Genomic DNA, 24,163 nt, shown 5'->3' with positions numbered 1-24,163 from the left:
AAAATTTCATAGATTTCTATTCACTTAAACTAAAGTTATAGTGCGAAAACCAAGAAAATGCTTATTTGGGCCCTTTTTGGCCCCTAATTCCTAAAATGTTGGGACCAAAACTCCCAAAATCAATCCCAACCTTCCTTTTGTGGTCATAAACCTGGTGTTAAAATTTCATTGATTTCTATTCACTTTTACTAAAGTTAGAGTGCGAAAACTAAAAGTATTCGGACGACGACGACGACGACGACGACGCAGACGACGACGCCAACGTGATAGCAATATACGACCAAAAAATTAAAATTTTTGCGGTCGTATAAAAACTGGTGCTGAGTCACTAAAGTTCGTCGCACCCTAGTAGGTGTACTTGAATTGATCCATTCTTGTAGTTTGTTAACCGATATCTACATTGATACTTGTTTTATGGAAATCAATGCTATCACTGCATGCAATAATCTATACCTGTCGAGCAACAAATTTGGTGAAAAGTCATAACAATGGAAACTTAACATTGACAAGTAAACCGTTTAAGGTGAGTTCAAGGTGCCTTAAACCTAAAACACAATCATTAACACCTTATAATCATTCCACACACCAAGAATAAGTCAGTTTAATTGAAGTCTAGAGCTGGCATGTCAGTTAACTGCTAGTAGTCTGTTGTTATTTATGTATCATTGTCATTTTGTTTATTTTCTTTGGTTACATCTTCTGACATCAGACTCGGACTTCTCTTGAACTGAATTTTAATGTGCGTATTGTTATGCGTTTACTTTTCTACATTGGCTAGAGGTATAGGGGGAGGGTTGAGATCTCACAAACATGTTTAACCCCGCCGCATTTTTGCGCCTGTCCCAAGTCAGGAGCCTCTGGCCTTTGTTAGTCTTGTATTATTTAATTTTAGTTTCTTGTGTACAATTTGGAAATTAGTATGGCGTTCATTATCACTGAACTAGTATATATTTGTTTAGGGGCCAGTTGAAGGACGCCTCCGGGTGCGGGAATTTCTCGCTACATTGAAGACCTGTTGGTGACCTTCTGCTGTTGTTTTTTTCTATGGTCGGGTTGTTGTCTCTTTGGCACATTCCCCATTTCCATTCTCAATTTTAGTAGTATTTTATATAACATTTGATAACTAAACATAGTACAATGACCCATAAAAATAAGTCAAGGTCAGATAAAACCTACTAGTCGGACATGTACACCTAACCATCGTTCCATATAGCACATTTAGGGGGCCATTCTGCTTAGAGTATTCGAGAAATAGAGTGCACTCTGAAATATCTCACCTTCTTTATTAACTATTGATTTTATTTTGATTATCCTAAGTATATCGCTCTAATACATGCATCACATAAACTTTAAATGATCCAGGAAACGAGTCACGGTCAGATAAACCAAACGGGAAACACATGTCATCAATACAACCATTTAACACACTTATCATAGTTTAACACAGAGCAATAAACAGCCAAAATGAGGTCAAGGTCTAATAAACTCTGTAAGACTGACATGTACATCCTTAATATTTTCTATTTTCAATACATAATGAAATGATACATGTTTTTCCTTTCTGTTAAAATATGATGCTAAGAGCCTTTCAAAAACACTTTCTTTAAATGAGCAGTAACCTTATAACGTCAAAATATTTTGAAATGGGATGTCAAAGTCCACCAAATTTAGTTGAATTAACTTATGCATTTAGTAAAAAAAGAAGACCAAAACACAAAAACTAATCTTTGACCACTGAACCATGAAAAGAAGGTCAAGGTCATATGAAACCTGCCAGTTTGACACGTTCACCTGACAAACATTCGAAACGTCAAAATTGAAATATAATACAACTGTTGCTTCAAAAATATGATATATATTGACTAGCATTTACGACTGATTTGTATAGTTCGATTTTATGTTGTACTGTAATACACTGTCTCAGGTTAAGGGAGGGTTGTTATCCCGCTTACATGTTTAACTCCGCCATATTGTGGATGTGCCTGTTTCAAGTCAGGAGCCTGTAATTCCGTGGTTGTCGTTTGTTGCTGTGTTTCATATTTGTTTTGCGTTGATTTTTTTTTACAAAAGTTACGCGGTCAGTTTTCTCGTACGAATTGCGCTACAACTTACACTTGTCATTTTGGGCCTTATATAGCTGACTATGTGATATGGGCTTTGCAAATTGTTAAAGGCCGTACGGTAACCATTATTCACATTGTGATCTCTATGCTTCGCATTCTGAAGAACAAATACATTCAAATGACTCAAAATAAAATACACAGTAGCATTATCTTGTATTCTTTAATGAAAGTTCTTTCTCAGCATTTTTTCATGCATCATATCGAACATTCCTAATTCAGTAAATTACATATATGTGTTTGTGAATTCATAAATAGAGTAAATCCTCTTCCACATACATCACATTTAAAAGGTTTATCACCGGTGTGTATTCTCATATGGGTCCTTATGATCTGAACACAACTAAATCCTTTACCACATACACCACATTTATAAGGTCTATCAGCAGTGTGTATTCTCATGTGTATCTGTAAGCTATGACTACTAGGGTAACTTTTACTGCATTTGTCACATTTATGCTTTTTGTCATCAGTATGGAAAGTAGTACTGTGTCTCTGTAAGCTACCACTATGACTAAACCTTTCACCACATACATCACATTTATAAGGTTTATCACAAGTGTGTGTTCTCATATGGGTCTTCATGTTCTGTCCAACACTAAATTCTCTGCCGCATACGTCACATTTATAAGGTGTATCTCCGGTGTGTATTTTTATGTGTGCCTGAAAGGTGTCCATCCGACTAAACTGTTTACCACAAAAATCACACTCAAAAAGTTTATCACAAGTGTGTTTTGTCATGTGTCTCTGTAAACCAGTTAATTTCAAAAAAGCTTTTTCACATACATCACATTTATAAGGTTTATCTCCAGAATGAGTTCTTCTGTGTGTTTGTAAATTACAATTCTGCATAAAGCCTTTACCACATACATCACATTTATAAGGTTTATCTCCAGTATGAATTCTCATGTGTGCTTTTAAATGACCTTTCTGCCTAAACTCTTTACCACATATATCACATTGATATGGTTTATCGCCTGTATGCAATTTCATGTGTTGCAATAAGTTAAAACTTCGACTTAACTCCTTTCCACAAACTTTACATTTAAAAGACGTATTACCGGTGTGTATTCTCATGTGCATTTTTAAACCATAATTTGTACTCTGCCCCTTATTACCTACATCACATTTAAATATGTTGGAAGTTTTTTTTATCAATGTGTGATCTCATATGCGCCTTCAGATTTGTACCGTTACTGCAACGTTCACCACACACTTTACATTCATAGTTATTTTCGCCTGCATTTAAGATGGAGTGTTCCTTTTATCTGTCTGTTGTCTTATCAAGGGAGATCATTGTGGAATCAGCTGTATTTTTGTTGTAAGACATTTTATTTGTATCTTTTCTTTCTCGTCCACCTCTTATATTCTCTGACTGGACTGGACTGGAGTCTGGTGAATAAAACAAACACATGTAACATAGTTGTATATATATGTTGAGCAAGCGTTAATATGATTATGTGTGTCTCCTAACCAGTTTATTTGGAGTACTCTACGCGGTCTGTTTTTCAACTAGTATGTCGATTTCTTTGATTGAATGTTGGTTGTTGATCGTCCAGTGTTCGATTTCGTTAAGAAATTAAAGACAATGATTTAGGTTCTAATAAGTAAATTTTCAAGTTATTTCAGGATAAACACAATTTATGTACATTGTCGGAAATTATTATATTTATTTGTACTCGCTACAAAACAGCCGAGCCTCGCTTTTCATCCTGTTTCTCTTTCTTTATAGTACAGGCCTCCCATGGGAGCATTATCGTACTGTTTTATGTACATGTTCGATGTGAGAACAACAAATATGCGGGTAAGTGCGAATTTATCCATTTTGTTGTGATCAGTATTTTCATAGATTTGATTTTCAAAAGTTAAAATAGTAAAACCAAAGATTTGTATACTATACAAATCCTTGGTAAAACATAGTTCTATTTTTTTTTTTGTCTCATCATGGCAACATTCTGCATTAATTTCCCATAAAATATTGCAAAAAGAGGGATGGAAATGGCACATATTCCCCACATATTTGGTATAGTTTCGCTAAAATTTAGAAAAACAACCCGTCCTGATGTATAACCTGATGCTCTGCTGGATGCAGCTTCATACGACCAAAGTGGTCGAACCCTGAACTGGAGCAAGTTTGGACACAACATTCAAGCTTGACACAGCTCTATAATTGGATTGTGACTAAATACATGCGGATACGAATTATGTTTTTGACACAGAATGAATGTGTTCTAAGAACTTTAAAAAAAAAAAATTGGACTATTATGGTCAAATATCCAAAATCCAAATATGTGGTTTGTCGATTCAACATATCAAAGAACCCCAAGAATTCATTTTTTGATGAAATCAAATAAAGTTCAAATTTCAACACATTAGAACTCAATGTGAACCAATTTGATAAAGGGCCTAAATATCAAAAATCTAAATACAAGGTAAAGATTAACATGATTAACATGATTAAGCATACATTTGTATCTAAGGAATCTGAACCCTCCAAAAATCAATCACATCATTCCTTTTGTGGTCATAAACCTTGTGTTTAAATTTTATAGATTCTTATTTACTTATACTAAAGTTATTGTGCAAAAAACAAGAAAAATGCTTATTTTTGCCCCTTTTTGGCCTCTAATTTCTATTATGTTGGGACCAAAACTCCCAAAATCTATCCCAATCTACATTTAGTGGTAACATATATAAACCTTGTGTTAAAATTTTATTGATTTCTATTTACTTATACTTGATTTAATATCCGGAAATCATCCGTCCTCGGTTGACCCTGAGGACGACGATGACGACGTGATAGCAATATACAACCAACATTTTTTTTATTTTTGCAGTCGCATAAAAAGTACTTAAGGATGTACTTAGGTGAGGTTTTGGAATTTGTGTTAAATGTTCGGACTCCTTGTTGTTTTTCCCTTCAATACAATGTAAATATTTTGCCCCATAACACCCCTTTATTTTTTCATATAAGACTTAATAGCTCATGAAAGGTCATTTACCGAAATTTTAAAAGATTCTAAATTTTCTTTCTTTTGTTTTGAGACCCAAATAGTACCAATGCATATATAAGGTAAAAGTCCGAGTCAGCCTTTTCCCGCCATATTTTAAATTTCAAATATCTCGAAAAGGAGGTCCATGACCTATCAATATTTTTAGCTTATCTATATCCTTAATAGATGCTCTACCAGCTTAAAGTATCAATTCTAATTTCTTAATTTCTTAATTTTTACCTAACCTCACCTAAGTACATCCTTAAATCAAATATAAACTGTTATCACAGAGATATGTCTTGCTTTTTTGTAATTTTCATAATGCAAATGTTGAATTCAAAACATTCACATGCATGACATGTAAGTTTGGGAAATATTCAAAGTCAATGAACCGTGACTGAAAATACATGCCTAAACAATCTCCATGGAAATGAGATGTGCTAAATTAATGCTAATACAACTGCATACCAAATACCATTGATTTATCTTAATTAGTTCCCTTTTAACAGACCTAAATACAAACTAATACATATAAACTAAGCAACATTTCAAAGTCAATAAAACATTATTGAGGGGGCGGAGTCAAATAATCTCCATGGTAATGAGACTCGTCAGTGCTTATACTGTAGGATTTAATAATGTCCCACATGAAAAAATGGACAATATTCACTTATTTAAATGTGTCCTGGACACAATTTCGTATGAAACTTTGTCCTCAGGTATGAAAAAGTGTCCATGAACATGGACATTATTCACTACCATAATAATGTCCAAGGGGACATTTTTTCACAGGGCATTGTGTCCGCCAGGGCATTTTTTGATATGATTAAAGTATTAAATGATATCCATTGCCTTGTTATTACTGGGCACATTTTAACTTAAAATTGCGAACTTTAATTAATTGTTATTTTGACAAAGAGTTGTCTCATTGGCACTCATACCATCCTCATCTTCATATTTATATCTTTTAATATAATTATAAACATGTATAATTCAAACTCAAATAAGTAACATATGCTGTATAGTATTATTTTCCTTGAAGGACACAATTTAATAACATTCACTACAAAAATTTGTTCTGTAGATGGACCATATTTCATAACTGTTGCTGTAAAATGCTGTCTACTTAGAAGGCAATATGTCATGGCAATGGACATTATTTATTTTCAATTGCCTTCTCTGACATAAAAAATATAGTAAAGTTCTTCAGATTTAATTTTACACTTCCTTCTTATTGTTATTCTTTCATTGTCATTACCATTTGCTTGAAATTTCTTAGAACTTAAATTTCTCTATATTCACCTCCATCCATTATTTGTTTGTTTACATTTGTATATTAATCAATTTCGCATCAATCCTTCATATTTTATTTAAATTCAAGTATAATAAAACTTTTTAATGACCTTTGTATTACTTCCCTTGAAGGACACAATTTAATAGCAAAAACTATGAAAATTTGTCCTGTGGGTGAACACTATTTCATATCTTTTGCAGTAAATATTTTTCCATTTGAGGGACATGGCAATGGACATTATTAAATACCAAAATTCTATGAAAAACTGTCCTCATGGACACATTTTCACAGGACACTATTATGTCTTACAATACAACTGCATAACAAATATCATTGACCTACCATCAGAGGTTCCCCATAAACCTACCTAATCACAAACTAATACATGAAAACTATGCAAAAGTGTCAAAGTCAATTGACCATGAATGAGGGATCGGGGCCAAATAATCTCCATGGAAATGAGATATGCCAATTCTTATGCAACTGCATATGAATTATCATTAACTTACCACTAGTGGTTCCCCATACACTGATCTAATCATAAACTAATACATGAAAACTAAGCAAAATGTCAAAGTCAATATAAAATAATAACTGAGGGGTTAGGGTCAAATAATATATATGGTAATGAGACTTGGCTATGCTTATACGACTGCATACAAAATATCATTGACCTACCATTAGAGGTTCCCCATAAACCGACCTTATCACAAACTAATACACGAAAACTAAGCAAAAGTTCAAAGTCAATAGACCATAACTGAGAGGCGGACCAACTAATCTCCAAGGAAATGAGTTGTGCTAATACTAATACATTTGATTACCAAATACCTTCGAGTTACTACTAGTGGTTCACTATAATTAGTTATCAAAGGTACCAGGATTATAATTTAGTACGCCAGACGCGCGTTTCGTCTTCATAAGACTCATCAGTGACGTCACGCTCATATCAAAATATTTATAAAGCCAAATAATTACAAAGTTGAAGAGCATTGAGGACCAAAAAGTTGTGCCAAATACGGCTAAGGTAATCTATAAACTAGACCTAATGGCAAACTAATACACTGTTTACGTCGCCGTCGTCGTCTGAAACAGTATACCTATGTCTCGCGTTTTGACTCTGTCAGGCGAGACAAAAATAGGGGTTGATAATTTCTATCAAAATAAATGAATAATTGCAATTGTATTAAACACATACAAGAGGTTAAGCATTCTTTTCCTCACAGAATTAAAACATCTTATCTTGGTGCCATTGAAATAAACTAGTTACAAATAACACCGAATTATTCTTTATCAAATGAAGAAAAATTATCATTTTAAATAATGCAAACAACATGTTAACTAACGTGTATTTTCTCTGATATACTTTTAATTTCTAATAAAAACAGCATATTTTAATGAAGAACGTAAAATACAACCAGGTGCTCCGCAGGGCGCAGCTTTATACGACCGCAGAGGTCGAACCCTGAACAGTTGGGGCAAGTATGGACAAAACATTCAAGCGTGATACAGCTCTGAATTTGGATTGTGATCAAATTTTTGACATTACATGGTTTTTTTTACACAAAACAAATGTCAAGATTTTACAAATCAATTATGGATTTCTTCTTCAAACTTTTTAAATCTAAAATTAAATAGTTGACACAGCATAGGTTTCTGACACAGAATGAATGTGGTCTAATGAACTTAAAATATTTTTTTTGCCTTTGAGCAATTCACTATGCTGTTGAATATTAATCCTCTCAAAAAAATGTTTGAAGAAATTTCTTTTTATTTATGAAATCTGAAATGAGAAAAATTTAAACCCCCCCCCCCTTTTTTTTCACATCCCCGTTTCCCTTTTTCCAAAACTGATATCAATTCAAATTTCTAATGGAGTTTGCAACAATAACTACTCTTTTAAATACATCATAACATATTAAAATGTAAAATAAAGTGCTTGTTATCACTGAATGGTAAAGATTGGTTGGTAGTAAAAGTGAATATACATTGTTTATTGTATAAAACAATAAAAAAAACTTCATCAGCAACATTTTATATTGGCAAATTTCCAATGAAGTTATTTACATAAAGTTATTGGCAAATAAAAATAGAAAATGACATCATAGTCATGTCTGGCAAATGTCCAACATACATTATCTAAAAACATTTTAGATAAGATAAGGAAAAAAAGCTTCATCAGCAACATTTTATATTGGCAAATTTCCAATGAAATTATTTACATAAAGTTATTGGCAAATAAAAATAGAAAATGACATCATAGTCATGTCTGGCAAATTTCCAACATATATTATCAACTTCTATTCTATACAAAGAAAGATAACTCCAATTGAAAATTAATTGCTATTGCACAATATTGTGCAATTAGATATTTCTTGCTATTGTGCAATACTGTGCAATTGAAAATTTCTTGCTATTGCACAATACTGTGCAATTGAAAATTTCTTGCTATTGCACAATACTTGATATGGAATCCTGATTTGGACCAACTTGAAAACTGGGCCCATAATCAAAAATCAAAGTACATATTTAGATAAAGCATATCAAATAAGCCCAAGCATTTAATTTTTGTTAAAATCAAACTTAGTTTAATTTTGGACCCTTTGGACCTTAATGTAGACCATTTGAAAACTGGACCAAAAATTAAGAATCTACATACACAGTTAGATTTGGCATATCAAAGAACCCATTTATTCAATTTTTGATGAACAAAGTTTAATTTTGGACCCCCATTTGGACCAACTTGAAAACTAGGCCAATAATTAAAAATCTAAGTACATTTCTAAATTCAGCATATCAAACAACCCCCAGGATTCAATTTTTGTTAAAATCAAACTAAGTTTAATTTTGGACCCTTTGGACCTTAATGTAGACCAATTTGAAAACGGGACCAAAAATTAAGAATCTGCATACACAGTTAGATTCGGCATACCAAAGAACCCCAATTATTCAATTTTTGATGAAATCAAACAAAGTTTAATTTGGACCCTTTGGGCCCTTTATTCCTAAACTGTTGGGACAAAAACTCCCAAAATCAATACCAACCTTCCTTTTATGGTCATAAACCTTCTGTTTAAATTTCATAGATTTCTATTTACTTAAACTAAAGTTATTGTGCGAAAACCAAGAATAAAGCTTATTTGGGCCCTTTTTTTGCCCCTAATTCCTAAACTGTTGGAACCAAAACTCCCAAAATCAATACCAACCTTTCTTTTGTGGTCATAAACCTTGTGTCAAAATTTCATAGATTTCTATTAACTTAAACTAAAGTTATAGTGCGAAAACCAAGAAAATGCTTATTTGGGCCCTTTTTGGCCCCTTATTCCTAAAATGTTGGGACCAAAACTCCCAAAATCAATCCCAACCTTCCTTTTGTGGTCATAAACCTTATGTTAAAATTTCATAGATTTCTATTCACTTTTACTAAAGTTAGAGTGCGAAAACTAAAAGTATTCGGACGACGACGACGACGACGACGACGACGCCAACATGATAGCAATATACGACGAAAATTTTTTCAAATTTTGCGGTCGTATAAAAATCTTATGGCGGTCAATAATTTCCATTGAAATGAAGAAATAATTGCATTCTCATGAATTAAAATGAAAGTTTATGTATATTTAAAAGAAAGTCTGCGTTTATTACTGACTCTTTAATAATATGGAAATTAATCGTTTTTTAAATATGAGTTTTAATATATATGTATCCGTCCAATCAGTGTATATATTTAAATACGCTGTCAAAGTAACTCTCACATGGCTTATTTGACGTATTTGACAGATTGTATGGTTCATCGGTCAGTCACCGATCAGTCATGTTCACCTCAAACAGTATCGCCATTGGCAGATGAAGAAATTTTCATAAAAGGGGGCAGGGGGCGGGTGTACTGACTACGTAAAAGGGGACTCGTTCCACTCATGCTTCGGTGGTTCCCAATGTAATCAACCAAATTCTACCTAGAAAAACAGTACCAAAAAGGAGGGTTGCCCGGCCCCCTGGAAACCCGCTAAATCCGCCTATAAACGGCTCATGTATACGACATATATTTAAAATGATTGTACTGAGCAGGCTTTTCAATAGCAGCAACTCATATAGTGTTTTAAGAACCGTTCTATACTATTCGCAAGAAAAGAATTTGTACAAAAAGAGTTTATTATAACAGAATCAAATCAATCAAAGCGCGAAAGCGCTGTAAAGGCAGTTAATTACAGGTTGTGTGTATTTCTAGTCTAGATACTATAGTATATCATTATCTTCCATAGTACAGAGGTGGTTTGTAGTATTTAAGATTAAGAGTTCTCTTGTACCTAGTTCACCTATATTCATAGTCTACTGTTTCAGTATATTTTCTGTACCTCGCCACGAAATGAATTTTTTAAGACATAGAATTTTTTTTCATATTTACATTAATAGACGTCTTTTAATTATTGATTATATACACATATTCAATGACTCCCATCCTATGAAAAGTAGTTGACAAAGACTGACTAGTCACCGTACTGTATGTATTGCAAGAACATCAAGTAACATAATGGTAAATGTGCATATTTACATGTCAACTTTTTTGATGACCATATTTTTTAACTCAAAGCAAAATTATATTTCAGTATAAACATGATAAAGTAATTTACCGGTATGATTGAAAAAGGAGTTTTTCATTTAGAAAACAATGACATCTGGTGGTCATATATAATAGTCGTCTCATTAGCATTTTAACCACTTCCCATATTTGCAATTAAGACAAACATGACAATAGAAGATAATGATGCAATGCAAAAACAAAACTTACTTGTAAATTATGAAATTCTCTTTACGGTATGAGTTTTTCTCATTGTTGGCGATTGTACAGTAGTACCTGTAACTGCTTATACCCATTTTTTATGCACTTGAGTTTGATAAAACCACTAAATATCATGTATATACCACATCTCCTTATTTTATATGCATTACAATATCATTTACAATTGTAATTCAAATCTATATATCAAACACAGGCACTTGTCTCAAAAAATAAAATTCCTATATACCTTAACATTAAGGTATATATAGGGGAAAAAAATTTTGAGACAAGTGCCTGTGATATCAAAGCAAAATGAATTGCACCACTTTCATTTATGCATCCTTTGGCAAAATACAAGTTCTTAAATTACACAATATAAATTTATTTATATAAAAATAAAATTTAGTATATGACTCTTAACAGATACAAATCAAAGAGCTGATTGCTCTGAGGTGGAAGAAGGTGAATAAAAGGTAACTTGAATTACCATACCAGGCTGCTTTGTTCCATTATCGTTATGATGTATTTTTTTTTCTGCAAACAAGAATGTGTAATTAGGAAATGGATTTCCCATCCGTACAATCATTTTCTATGTTCAGTGGACTGTGAAAATTAGGTAAAATCTTTAATTTGGCAGTAAAATTATAAAGATCATATCATTAGGAACACATGTGTACTAAGTTTTGGGTTGATTGGATTTCAACTTCATAAAAACATACCTCGACCATAAACTTTAACCTCAAGCAGGAAGAACGGAGAGACCAGAAAACATAATGCCCATAAATGGGACATAAAGATAGTAAGACTTGTAACATAGATACCCAACAACTTTTGAAAGTTTTCATGTTTTTTTTAGTGCGCAACAACAATTTCAAACATTACAATTTTTAGCAAAGTATTTTGCACGATCTGGATTGTCTAGAAAAAGTGTCATATTTGTATAATGAACTTACATGCCTTTTTCTTAAGTCTGTTTGCATGTTTCTAGTTATTAAATCGGTAGAAAAGATGAACATGTAGCTAGCAGACCAGGGTTTATTTATTTGTGTATTAAAGAATATTAGATGCTTGTTGAAATTTCCAATTTTGAATTATGCACAAAGATTGACCTTTAACAGGTTGGGAACAACACTCCAAATGAGGGGTAACCCTCATTTGAAGAACATTACAACCCGCTGTTAAAAATGAGCACCTTTATATTATTATTTGATGAAACTTTTCCCAGCCCAAGAACTATACATTTATTAAGTATTAAATGTTAAAAATTTAAACATGTCAAAAGAATTTTGTGATGTTTCTAAACTTATATATATCTTCTTTATTAATATATATATGACTCCTCATTTAGAAAAGTTGTTCCAAATATAATGAATTTTCCCACTTTCCAGTTAAAAATCTAATTTTTTTTTACTGTTTCAACAGTAAATTTTAAAATCACCCCTTGTTTTAGGCACAGTCCCTCATTTAAGGGACACCACTCATAACGGTTTGGGGGGGGGGGCACAACCTGTTTGTTGGTTTTTGTGAAAAAAAAGAATAGTGCATTGTCCTTTAAATGATTTTTAAATTGCATACAAAAATATAATATGTTACAACAAGTATTATGTCAATAAATTAGCATAATAGTCCCAGTCCCATATATTATATCAAATATTATTGGATGCCGAATTGACTTTAAATAGGTGCCGATTTGACAAGATGCCGATTTAATCAGGTGCCGATTTGACCAGGTGTCGATTTGACTTGTACCCAAAAATACTCAGCTTAAAATATCTGATTACCCGATGAATCTATATTCATTGAATATTCTACAATAATAAGTAGATCTATTGCTTAATATGTGAAAGGGCTGGAAGATTGATGGAGTGATTTGTATCAGTTACATCACCACGATGTTTGCGATGTTTGCTTAAAAAATTATCAGCTGATTATGTAATGATTAAATTTGTTTGCACTTGCAGTTTTTAAATCCTATATTCTTGAAAATAAATCAAATGTCCTGAAATATTTATGTGAATTATTATCTTCCATCCATAGTTTGTCTTTACTTGTTTAGTAAACTAATTAATATCCATTATTTACATTTTCACACAGGTAAACTAATTTGGCTATAAATAGATCAAAGCATGTCTGTGTAAAATCTCTAATCTAAAATCATAATTGTTATAATTTTATTTCTTTAAATAATAAAATTTAAATTTATGAAAATAATCATGATTGATAAAATAGTATTGCATAAAGTTTACGTTTTCGGAAGACTATCAATGTTTAGGTCATAGTTCTAGAGGCTTCTTCAAAAATTTGTCAACAAACCAATATGGCCGCCACACGTGATTACCTTTGCACATGTGAAAAACATATTTCTGACAAAAGTGAGATTTCTCTTGTCAAAAGGGATTTATATTTATATTGCAATACATTATTCAGAAGGAGGTACATAATTCAGTTTAGAATATATTTCTTATTCTATGAGCATTTAGAATTTAATCAAAATTCTCCCAACACCAACGTAGAACGTACTGTGTCATATACACATACACGCGTAGATCGACTGGTAACCGATCGTAATGTTACACATATATCATCAAACAGCTAACTCCCGGAACGTAGTAGCGGGAACCAGGATAATACGTAGACAACATACATAACTTACGAAATTGAAAACGCTTACGGTACAAAATGTATCTCGTTCATAAACCGAATTCTGCTTTGAATTATAGAAAATACAATATTTATCATGTTCAGTCGAACTTTCATTGTTATATCAACGTCTGAACTGATTAAAAAATCTTTAGATGTCAGATAACACTCGAAATTGACCCGACCTCTTTCCACACGGAATACAAATAATGATAGTTTGTAATCAGGTTGACTGCTTATAATGCAAAATACACATTTATAACAATTTTTTTAAAACGAACAATACACATCGATCGTTTCTTTATTTCCCAATGTAAATGAAAGAAACAAAAACCATATCATACCATAAAGAGGAGAGGAGAACATTGAACATTTACGGATCTATTTCTGGCCAAGAGACCCCCTACATAGATTTTGTTGGATGTCGCGTATGAAAAGATGTACCTCATGACTTGAAAGTCAGGCCTTAAAGCACTGCCTTTAAAAATTGACGAAAAGAATATAGCAGTACACGGTTAATATTGTCCTAAAATTGTTAAATAGACGTTCCATAGAAACTTAATTTTTTTTAATTTACATTGTTATAAAACATATCTTAATTACAACATGTACAAGAAAAGTGTCTCAGGTTTGATTTAAACCAGACAGCATTGTCTTCCTAAGAATTTATACACATCATCAACATTGACAAACGATATTGGTCGATATCAGCAAGTGTAAGTGTTGCCGTTGGAAGAATTTATTGTTTTTTGTTGAGTACACATTTCCATAGTGAGAAATTGTTATTTGCAGTCAAGTTTTTGTATATGTAAACAGTTTAAAATCATGTATTAAGTAACGCTATTCAATAAGCTATGTGAGAATCTGACAGCAAAATCGATTATAAATACGGATGGGAGAGCTACATCCCCACTAACCTACTATCAAATATACACCGTCTCCACGCAGACGCTTTTAACCAATCATATTCCTAGAAATGTATAGTAGGTAAGGGGTCATCCATAATTGTCAACCATTTTCCAAAGTGTACAAAGCGTACACTTTTTCAGACCCCCCACCCTCCCTCAAAAAGTGTACATCAACCATTTTCAGATTTCAAGAGAAGAATCAGTCATTCTTAATAAAAAGAAGATCCGGATCCTGTCCATTATATTTTAGTATAATTTGCATTGAAAAAAACTAAAATATATCTGACTGTTTTATTTGATGACATCTATCTGTGATGCTTGTGTTTTGTCAGAATAAGGTACAAAGATTAGTGTTTCCCCTATCACACAGTGGGAATGGTAACTCCAATAAAAAGGGCACCTAGAGCATTCAAAAGATTAACAAAGGGGCACATAAATTATGCTAAGAATCAAAGAAAGGGAAATGCATGGTTATATTGCATTGGTAAAGTATGGACTGACAGTTGTTGATGGAATCAAAGCTCAAGACATCAATCAATAAAAGTGTAATGTTTTAAAACATTTTGAGTTTTTAAATTTCCCGCCTGTATTTCTATTTAATAGGTCCCTGTAAATATGCCATTCATGGCACTATTATCGTTGATGTATATATATATATATACTGTAACGTGTACATATATTGGATATTTTTTAAGTTAAGGTTAGACTTCATATGGGGGTGCTTCTTATTAAAGGAGGCTTATACTAAGAAAAATAAGTTTACTTCCGGTTTACTGGTTTACTATTTTGGAATGCATTACAAGGAAATTAATCTAAAGACCAGTTTAAAATCTTTTCACAAAATGGCGTCTTGTCAAAATCAAAAAATTCAAAGAATTTAGTGTTTCCATCAATTTTGTTTATTAAACAGAGTAAAACGATAACGATAACGACAAAGCAGGTGAAATTGACAATCGGGGGTACTGAGAAATGCTTGCAAACTTTTTGTTTAAATAATTTTACTAGTTCACATTTTTGAAAGATTTAGTTTTCATATGATTTTATCTTTTAATCGTTCAATCCCGATTGAGTAGAATTATGATATCGAAATCAATATCATCAAGTGAAAATAATAAAGAAGAAATAAGAAGAGAAACATACCCAAGCCAATTCTCGATTTTATAAATCGACTTTCCCTACGGAAACGATATAAATTCCGGAGATTAAAAAAAAAAGCGTACGGTAAAAATGTTGATTTTTTAACCCCCTCCCCCCAAGTGTACGTTTTGTACACTTTGGAAAATGGTTGACAATTATGGATGACCCCTAAGATAAACATCTGTACAAAGCTGTATATATTAAAATCCACATTATTTACATGTGATAAACACACTTTTTATTATGAAGACACAATTTATCCGGATTTATAAGTAATTTCGCTAACCGTTGTCACGTTAACTCTCACATATTTAGCTTATTTAACATATTAAGGGATTCTATGGAGCAGTCATTGATCAGTAAAAGTTCAAACATCACATATCACTGCACCCCTCAATGTAGGCTTATGAAATGGTCGCATGGGTGACTTTAAAGGCTGATTGGCGATCAAAAATTAATTTATGGACGCCATTTGGGCTATTAGAATATTGAAGAATATTGAAGAATGGCGACCGGAAATTTTCGGATATTTGCCCTGATCAGAGTCGGGTTTTAAAAGATTGTCTGAGCGCTTGCCAGTACATGTAACACAAATTTACACTGTATTTCACGTGCCCTTTAGATTTAAGCTTGATCTTATCAGCGCTTTATTGCATCAGGCAAGTTTATATGACATTTGTTAGCATTTACTGAAAATGGCACAGATCTATTTATTTTCGTATTTTGCTCTTATTCCTCATTATTCCCTATTTCTACTCTCATTTTTATTTTCAATAGCAGCAACTCATAGTGTTAACCCTTTAACCACCAATCCCGCCTGTAGGGGTGATGGCGACAACCATTATTTGATGGCCCGTATGACCCTCCATACTTTTTTTAACTACCCCAGCTGAACTGTCATGATACAAAATGTAGCAGCTAGGGACTTCAACCTAGCAGGTCATGGTCCATAAACTCTTCTCAGATGTCTGTTTATGAAAATATGACACTTTGAAAGCCGTTTAAGAGTTAAAAATCGGAAAAACGTGAAAAGTAGCCAAAATCAGGTGGGGGTAGGCATCTTTTGATGGCCACTTCGTAACTGGAAGTGACTGTAGGTATAAACTATTATCATAAATGCATGCATAGGTGGTACAGGAACACAACGATGTATAATATGGCCAATAGGAATCTAGTCTGTAAAATCTAGGTCACCGTTTTTTCAAAAATCAGTAAAAACGGACATTAAGGCAGAACTAAGCTGTAACTATAGGGTAATACTTGAATGACAAAGATACACAGTCTTGTCAATGTTCACCTCTAAAGGTCGTTTTAAAATCGGAAAATAGACGGAAAATTACCATTTTTCACTGGGGACCCAGATCCCAATATATAGATTAATAGATGAGCATCAGTTACAGCAGAGTCTGCTAATTTGCATATGATTAAAAATTTTCGAAAATTCCTGATTTTCTAGAAATCTCTTGGGGGCGAATGTGTTAAGCATGTTAAAAACAATTGTATGATATTCTCAGGAAAAAGAATGTGTATAAAAACAGTATTTTATACAGAATCAAATCTGAAATTAACCTATAGGATATAGGTCATCGGGTCCGTTCGCCCTCATACATGTTCCTCCTAAGGTCCGTTCGCCCTGGGTTACGCCTCCTTACTTTTATTCAAAAATATTCGTATTAGGGTTTTAAAGTTTAATAAACTCATTCAGGTGTTCAGATATTTATATGGTAAACAAATTCAAGAAAACACATTGAAATGTTTTTAAATCAATGGCGTGTATTTTAGCACTAATTGTTCTTAATAATGTATTTCTCACTGATTATTGTTATAATTGTACATCACTTGTACATTTTTTTGATGGATTATGATAAAAACAAAATTAAAAACAACATTTTGTTTTTATAAACTAGTCAGCTTGGAATGAGTTAAAATGGTGTATGATACAATTGGCCGTTTCAGAATCTAAAGAACCATGGGTAATTTCATTGTTCCTATCCCATAATGAAATAACGTCACATCATTGTTTGAGTTGTAACCAATCACGACGTTTTGATGTACACTTCTTAAAATATTACCCAGGAATCATTAGATTCTGAAACGGCGAATTGTAAAACATGACAAGGAACATAATAATAAGCTCATTTTTTTATTATACTGCATGAATTTACGGACTAGAATTATCAAAATTGTAAAAAAAATATCAATAGAGATAAATACATTGTATTCCAATATTCTACTATATATACAATTCAACTTTGGAAAATATTTTGTTGTATCAATACAAATATTCGGCGATTTTTTTTCCACAAACTGTAACATGTGTAACATACATTGTACTCTGTTCAAATAATGAACGCGATTATCATTTATTATGCAAACTCTAGACAACAATAAAAAAAAAACCAAGCATTAGCCTTTCAAAAAGGGCTATTCGACTCTTAGCTGATGAAAATGGAAAGTGCTCTCGCTTTCTAGATTAATTCATTTACTAGAATAGCCACGTGCATCAATCAACAAATTTTACCACACACGTGAGGTCACACGTTATGAAGTAGTATATATCGTTTAACGTTGTTGTTTACGAAACTCCAGAAGATTCGACTATTTATTGATAAAAGTTACCTGTGTATCAATATCATGAATATGCCTGATTAATGACCAGGCAAAATATAATTGCTAAAATAGAGAGGACAAATCCGATACTCTACGGGATTGAAGGACATTTACTAGGTTTGGATTGTCCTAACCAATCAATAAACTTTGATTATTTACGTCTCGTAATATCTTTCAATCAGGTAGCAAGAAAAATTCACGCACTGACTGTCCATCGTTCAATTCTTAATCTCGACTCCTAGGAATCGATAATCAGTGTGAACGGACACTGGGAGAACAGGTATTAGGGCGAACAGGTATAAGGGCGAACAGATACTAGGGCGAACGGACCGCGGATTCAGAATATATAGCGGTACACGGTTACCAGGGTTAAGTTACATATCAATATTTATGTGACAACTAGTATAATGCTACACGTTCAATAGTCAAAATCTACGTAGCACTACGTAGCGCTACTATATTGAACGCACCCCTGGTTACTATGATCCTAAAAATGTTAATTAGACGTTCCATAGAACTATAGATTTTCTTTACATTGTTAAAAAAAACATATCTTAATAACAAGGAAAGAGTCTCAGATTTGGTTCTTAAACCAAACAACATTATCTTCCTATATTTACATAAATACCGATCAACAATAATGATATATCTAATTTCAATGTCTGTTGATTTAGGCAGCAACCATTTGATTTTCTGGGGGGGGGGGGGGGGGGGGCTATGGTTTTTTTTGGAAAAAAAAGTTTGTTTCCAGTTTTTTGAGAAAAAAATAATTTGTTTTTGATTCTGAGAAAAAAAAAATTGTTTGTTTCACCCTCAGCTGCCACTATATGTAATGCTAAAATTGAAAGAAAATTTTTTTTTCGACTTGTCGCGAAAAAAATAGATTGTTTTTCGCCGCAGGCGAAAAAAAAAGTTTGCACAGAAAAAAAAAACCATAGCCCCCCCCCCCCCCAGAAAATCAAATGGTTGCTGCCTTATATTGTCCGATTTTGTTTTGTTTTTATTTTTTGTGAAAACGTCCTGGATGCACAATTCTTGTTTGTTATTTACAGCCTAATCCATGTGGACAGCTTAGCATCATTAAATCGAATAATATTACTTACTTACGTGCTTATGGTCGTGCCTAGTCTTCAAGTAGACCGGTATCAAATCAAAGGGCGATAACCACGAATAAATTTATATGGAACACCAATGAAGGAACTGCAACTAAGTAATAAAATTATAATACAGGTATCTAAGGGCGATAACTTCAAATGAATTTCTATGGAACGCCAATTAAACTCAAGTAGCATTGTCAAGGCATAAGCGTTCAATATTAGAACGCAGTAGATCTAGCTGGTCTTCACATCCGTTATCAGCATTTTTGCATTTTATGTTAACCATGTTAACTGTTTTTAACAAAATCGAGGTGTTGTTTACATGTAAACGGATCTCCTATTGCCCCCCCTTTTTTTTTCCAGTCAACACTGAGCAATGAACCGTGAAAATGGGGTTTAATATGGTCAAATAAAACCTGCGCGACTGACATATAGATCATAAAATATGTCCATACAATTGAAATAAAGTTTACGTATTGCATATATAATATTAGAAAAAAAGACCAAAACTCAACCAGATGCTCCGCAGGGCGCAGCTTTATAAGACCGCATAGGTCGAACTGAACGGTTGGGGCTAGTATGGACACAACATTTAAGCTTGATACAGCTCTGAATTTGGATTGTGATTAAATAGTTGACACAGCATAGGTTTCTGGCAAAGAATGTATGTGGTCTAATGAACTTTATTTTTTTTTGCCTTGGAGCAATTCACAGAGTGAATGTGGTCTAATGAACTTGAAATGGTTTTTGAGCAATTCACTATGCTGTTGAATATTAATCCTTTGATATTTGAAGAAATTTCCTTTTTCATTTCTGAAATCTGAAATAAGAAAAATTGAACCCCACCAATTTTTTTTCACCTCCCCCTTACCTTATTCCAAAAACGATCTCAATTCAAATTTCTAATGGAGTTCTCAACAATAACTACTCATTTAAATACATCATAAAATATAATATATCATTAAGTCATGATTTAAGTTGATTTAACAACTATTCTGGACAAAGAAAGATAACTCCAATGCAACGTTTCATATTGGCAAATTTCCAATGAAGTTCATTAAACTAAAGTTTTTGGCAAATTTCCAATGGAATTTATTAAATTTATCCAACTAAGTTTAATTTTGGACCCTTTTGACCTTAATGTAGACCAATTTGAAAACGGGACCAATTAAAAATTAAGAATCTAAATACACGGTTAGATTCGGTATATCAAAGAACCCCAATAGTTAAATTTTTGATGAAATCAAACAAAGTTTAATTTTTGACCCTTTTGGCCCCTAATTCGTTGGGACCAAACTCCCAAAATCAATCCCAACCTTCCTTTTGTGGTCATATACCTTATGTTAAAATTTCAAAGATTTCTGTTAACTTATTCTAAAGTTATTGTGCGAAAACCAAGAAAAATGCTTATTTTTGGACCTGTTTTTGGCCCCTAGTTCCTAAACTGTTGGAACCAAAACACCCAAAATCAATTCCAACCTTCCGTTTATGATCATAAACCTTGTGTTTAAATTTTATAGATTTTTATTTCCTTTTACTAAAGTTAGAGTGCGAAAACCGAATGTCTTCGGACGACGAAGACGACGACGACGACGCCAACGCGATACCAATATACGACCAAAAATTTTTCAATTTTTGAGGTCGTATAAAAACTGAACTTCGACCAATGAACCATGAAAATTAGGTCTAGGTCAGATCGCACCTACCAGTTAGACATGTACACCTTACAATCATTCCGTACACCAAATATAGTAAACTTAATTATTGCATTAATATAAGAAAAACATACCAAACAACAACTTAACTATACTGAAACATGACACCTGCCTGTTGGACATGTACATGTACTAACATGTTTAACCCCGCCACATTATTTATGTATGTGCCTGTCCCAAGTCAGGAGCCTGTAATTCAGTGGTTGTCGTTTGTTTATGTGTTACATATTTGATTTTCGTTCATTTTTTTTACATAAATAAGGCCGTTAGTTTTTCTCGTTTGAATTGTTTTACATTGTCTTATCGGGACCTTTTATAGCTGACTATGCGGTATGGGCTTTGCTCATTGTTGAATGCCGTACGGTGACCTATAGTTGTTAATGTCTGTGTCATTTTGGTCTTTTGTGGATAGTTGTCTCATTGGCAATCATACCACATCTTCTTTTTTATACCTTACAGTTCTTCCATACATCGAATATACTAGACCTACTGCTTATACTAGTATCTGAGATATGTACTCGACCACCCAAACGTAACCTTTTCATTGATTCGTGAATCGAGGTTGAGGTCAAGTGAAAACTGTCTGACTGGCATGAGGACCTTATAAGGTACGCACAAACAAAATATAGTTATCCTACTTCTTATGATGAGAGAGAATTTAAAATTGCGAAAAAAATCTTAACTTTTTTCAAGTAGTCACTGAACCACGAAAATGAGGTTAAGCGCATTGAACATGTGACGGACATAAACTTCGTAACATGAGGCATCCATATACAAAGTATGAAGCAACCATATCTTCCACTGTCTAAATTATAAGGTTTTTAGGAAGTTAGCTAACTATCCCTATGTCGAGCTTTCTGCCACAAAAGTCGCAGGCTTGACAAAAAACACCACCATAAGCTTGTCTGACCTGGGTTTGACTCCCTCAGTTCTAAAGACTGCTTAATGAAGACTCCCGTATGACAAACAAGTTCAGAGATGGGTTTAGAAAGTGTTTTAGTTTATTTAATGCATCAAGATGTTAAAATAATGGTACATAGTCTTTTAGATAAGCAAAAAGATTAGAACTCAATGATATGTTAACGTCACAATACAAAAAGAAATGAAATTCGTTATCTAGGACTCCACATTTTTTACAAGATCTATGAACTAATCAAAAAGCAAATAAGATATAAACAATTAAACACATGCAGAGGAGGGGTTAAAGACGTTAGATGATTTTTTTGGTCTCCACCCCCCCTTTTTATATAGAAGCTTTATTATATTGAACATGATAAACTTTTGATACATAAACTAATCAGAAAAGCGTGAAAATATGGCATAGTAGGTGTTAAAATACTTTTGCTAATCTAATTCATACCTTATGTTTGACATAAAACAAAGAAACTCCAGAATTTTACAAAATTTTGTTATGATTGATTGCAATGGTTACACGTTAAATATTACATTTAATTATTTTTTTTCTGAATACCTTGTTCCTTAGTCTATAATAAGGACAAATTTTAAAATATGTATGCTAACTCTTAAATTTGCAGTAAATAAATAAATATTTGGGCCAAATAGAGGCTTCTTGCCCGCTACTTCTTTCACGTTATCCGTAATGAAATTTCCGTTTCAGAACCTTAAGAATCATGGGTAATTTAATTGTTCGTACCCCAAATTAAAAATAAAGCCACGCCATTGGGTAAATTAAATTTCTATTGTTTGAGAACTTTTTAACCAATTAGGACGTTTTGGTGTACATTTTAAAAAATATTACCCATGATGCATTAGATTCATAAACAGCGAATTGATTCAAGGGGTAAATAAGGGGTATCCCACACGACGAATAAGGCGGTAACATATTTGTTGAACTAACAATAAAAATCAACGTTTTACTCCATTTAACGCTGACAGTAGCTACAAAATCAGATTCGAAGAATGACGATAAAAGGGAATATATAAATCTTATCTAAATTTTGTTAACCCATCTGTATACATAGCCATGAAACTTACGAAATTTTAAAACTAAATTCGTATCAAAATAACAAAGATAATGCATAATAAAGATAGGCCATTTTGTACATTATATACCAAATGGAAACTTCGTGAAAATTAATGTTATTTATTGTTTCATTTCAATTAATAGAAAAAGGGGATTTTTGGACGACAAAACCAAGATTTTTGTAGAAAATCTACTGACTTTACTACAGAGATTTTTGTTTATAACTGCTGGTTGACGTTTTTTCACCAGCCCAGTAGTCAACACTGACATGAATATCAATAATGTGGTCATTTTTTTAAATTTCCTGTTTACAAAAGTTTGAATTTTTCAAAAACTAAGGAATGTCTTATCCCAGGCAAAGATTACCTTAGCCGTATTTGGCACAACTTTTTGGAATTTTGGAACCTCAATGCTCTTCAACTTTGTACTTGTTTGGCTTTATAAATATTTTGATATGAGCGTCACTGATGAGTCTTATGTAGACGAAACGCGTGGCTGGCGACTAAATTATAATCCTGGTACCTTTGATAACTATTTAATAAAGAGAATTTTGTTTATAAAACTTTAAACATAGATTACTCACTTGTTTTTACATGACGTGCTAGCGTTTATTGTTTACCAAAAGCCCTTTCAATTCCCAAAAAAACTGGTGCTGAGTCACTAAAGTTCGGCGCACCCTAGAAGGTGTACTTGAATTGACCCATTCTTGTAGTTTTTTTAACCGATATCTAAATTTATACTTGTTTTATGGAAATCAATGCTATCACTGCATGCAATAATCTTCTACCTGTCGAGCAACGAATTTGGTGAAAAGTCATAACAATGGAAACTTAACATTGACAAGTAAACCGTTTAAGATGAGCTCAATGTGCCTTAAACCTAAAA

The 24,163-nt window shown here is 32.8% G+C and overlaps 1 protein-coding gene across 2 annotated transcripts; it reads right to left on the bottom strand.

Moving 5' to 3' along the window:
• Nucleotides 1–2,267: 2,267 nt before the first annotated feature.
• LOC139494700 (zinc finger protein 45-like) lies at nucleotides 2,268–19,706 on the bottom strand. Of its 2 annotated transcripts, none has more exons than XM_071282881.1 (2): nucleotides 19,586–19,706; nucleotides 2,268–3,512 (listed from the first exon to the last, which is right to left on the bottom strand). In XM_071282881.1, exon 2 carries the CDS (start codon nucleotides 3,201–3,203, stop codon nucleotides 2,334–2,336), a length of 870 nt encoding a protein of 289 aa, XP_071138982.1. In that variant the 5' UTR covers nucleotides 3,204–3,512; nucleotides 19,586–19,706; the 3' UTR covers nucleotides 2,268–2,333. The 2 variants fall into 2 exon arrangements, with proteins under 2 accessions (XP_071138982.1, XP_071138983.1); XM_071282882.1 differs by having other exon boundaries at nucleotides 19,590–19,699.
• Between the last annotated feature and the right edge of the window lie 4,457 nt (nucleotides 19,707–24,163).

Source organism: Mytilus edulis, chromosome 11 (genome assembly GCF_963676685.1).
Source record: "Mytilus edulis chromosome 11, xbMytEdul2.2, whole genome shotgun sequence".
In the NCBI taxonomy this organism is placed as follows: Eukaryota; Metazoa; Mollusca; class Bivalvia; order Mytilida; family Mytilidae; genus Mytilus; species Mytilus edulis.
Note: the sequence above shows the minus strand (reverse complement) of the source record. Positions and strands in the feature narration are given on the sequence as shown.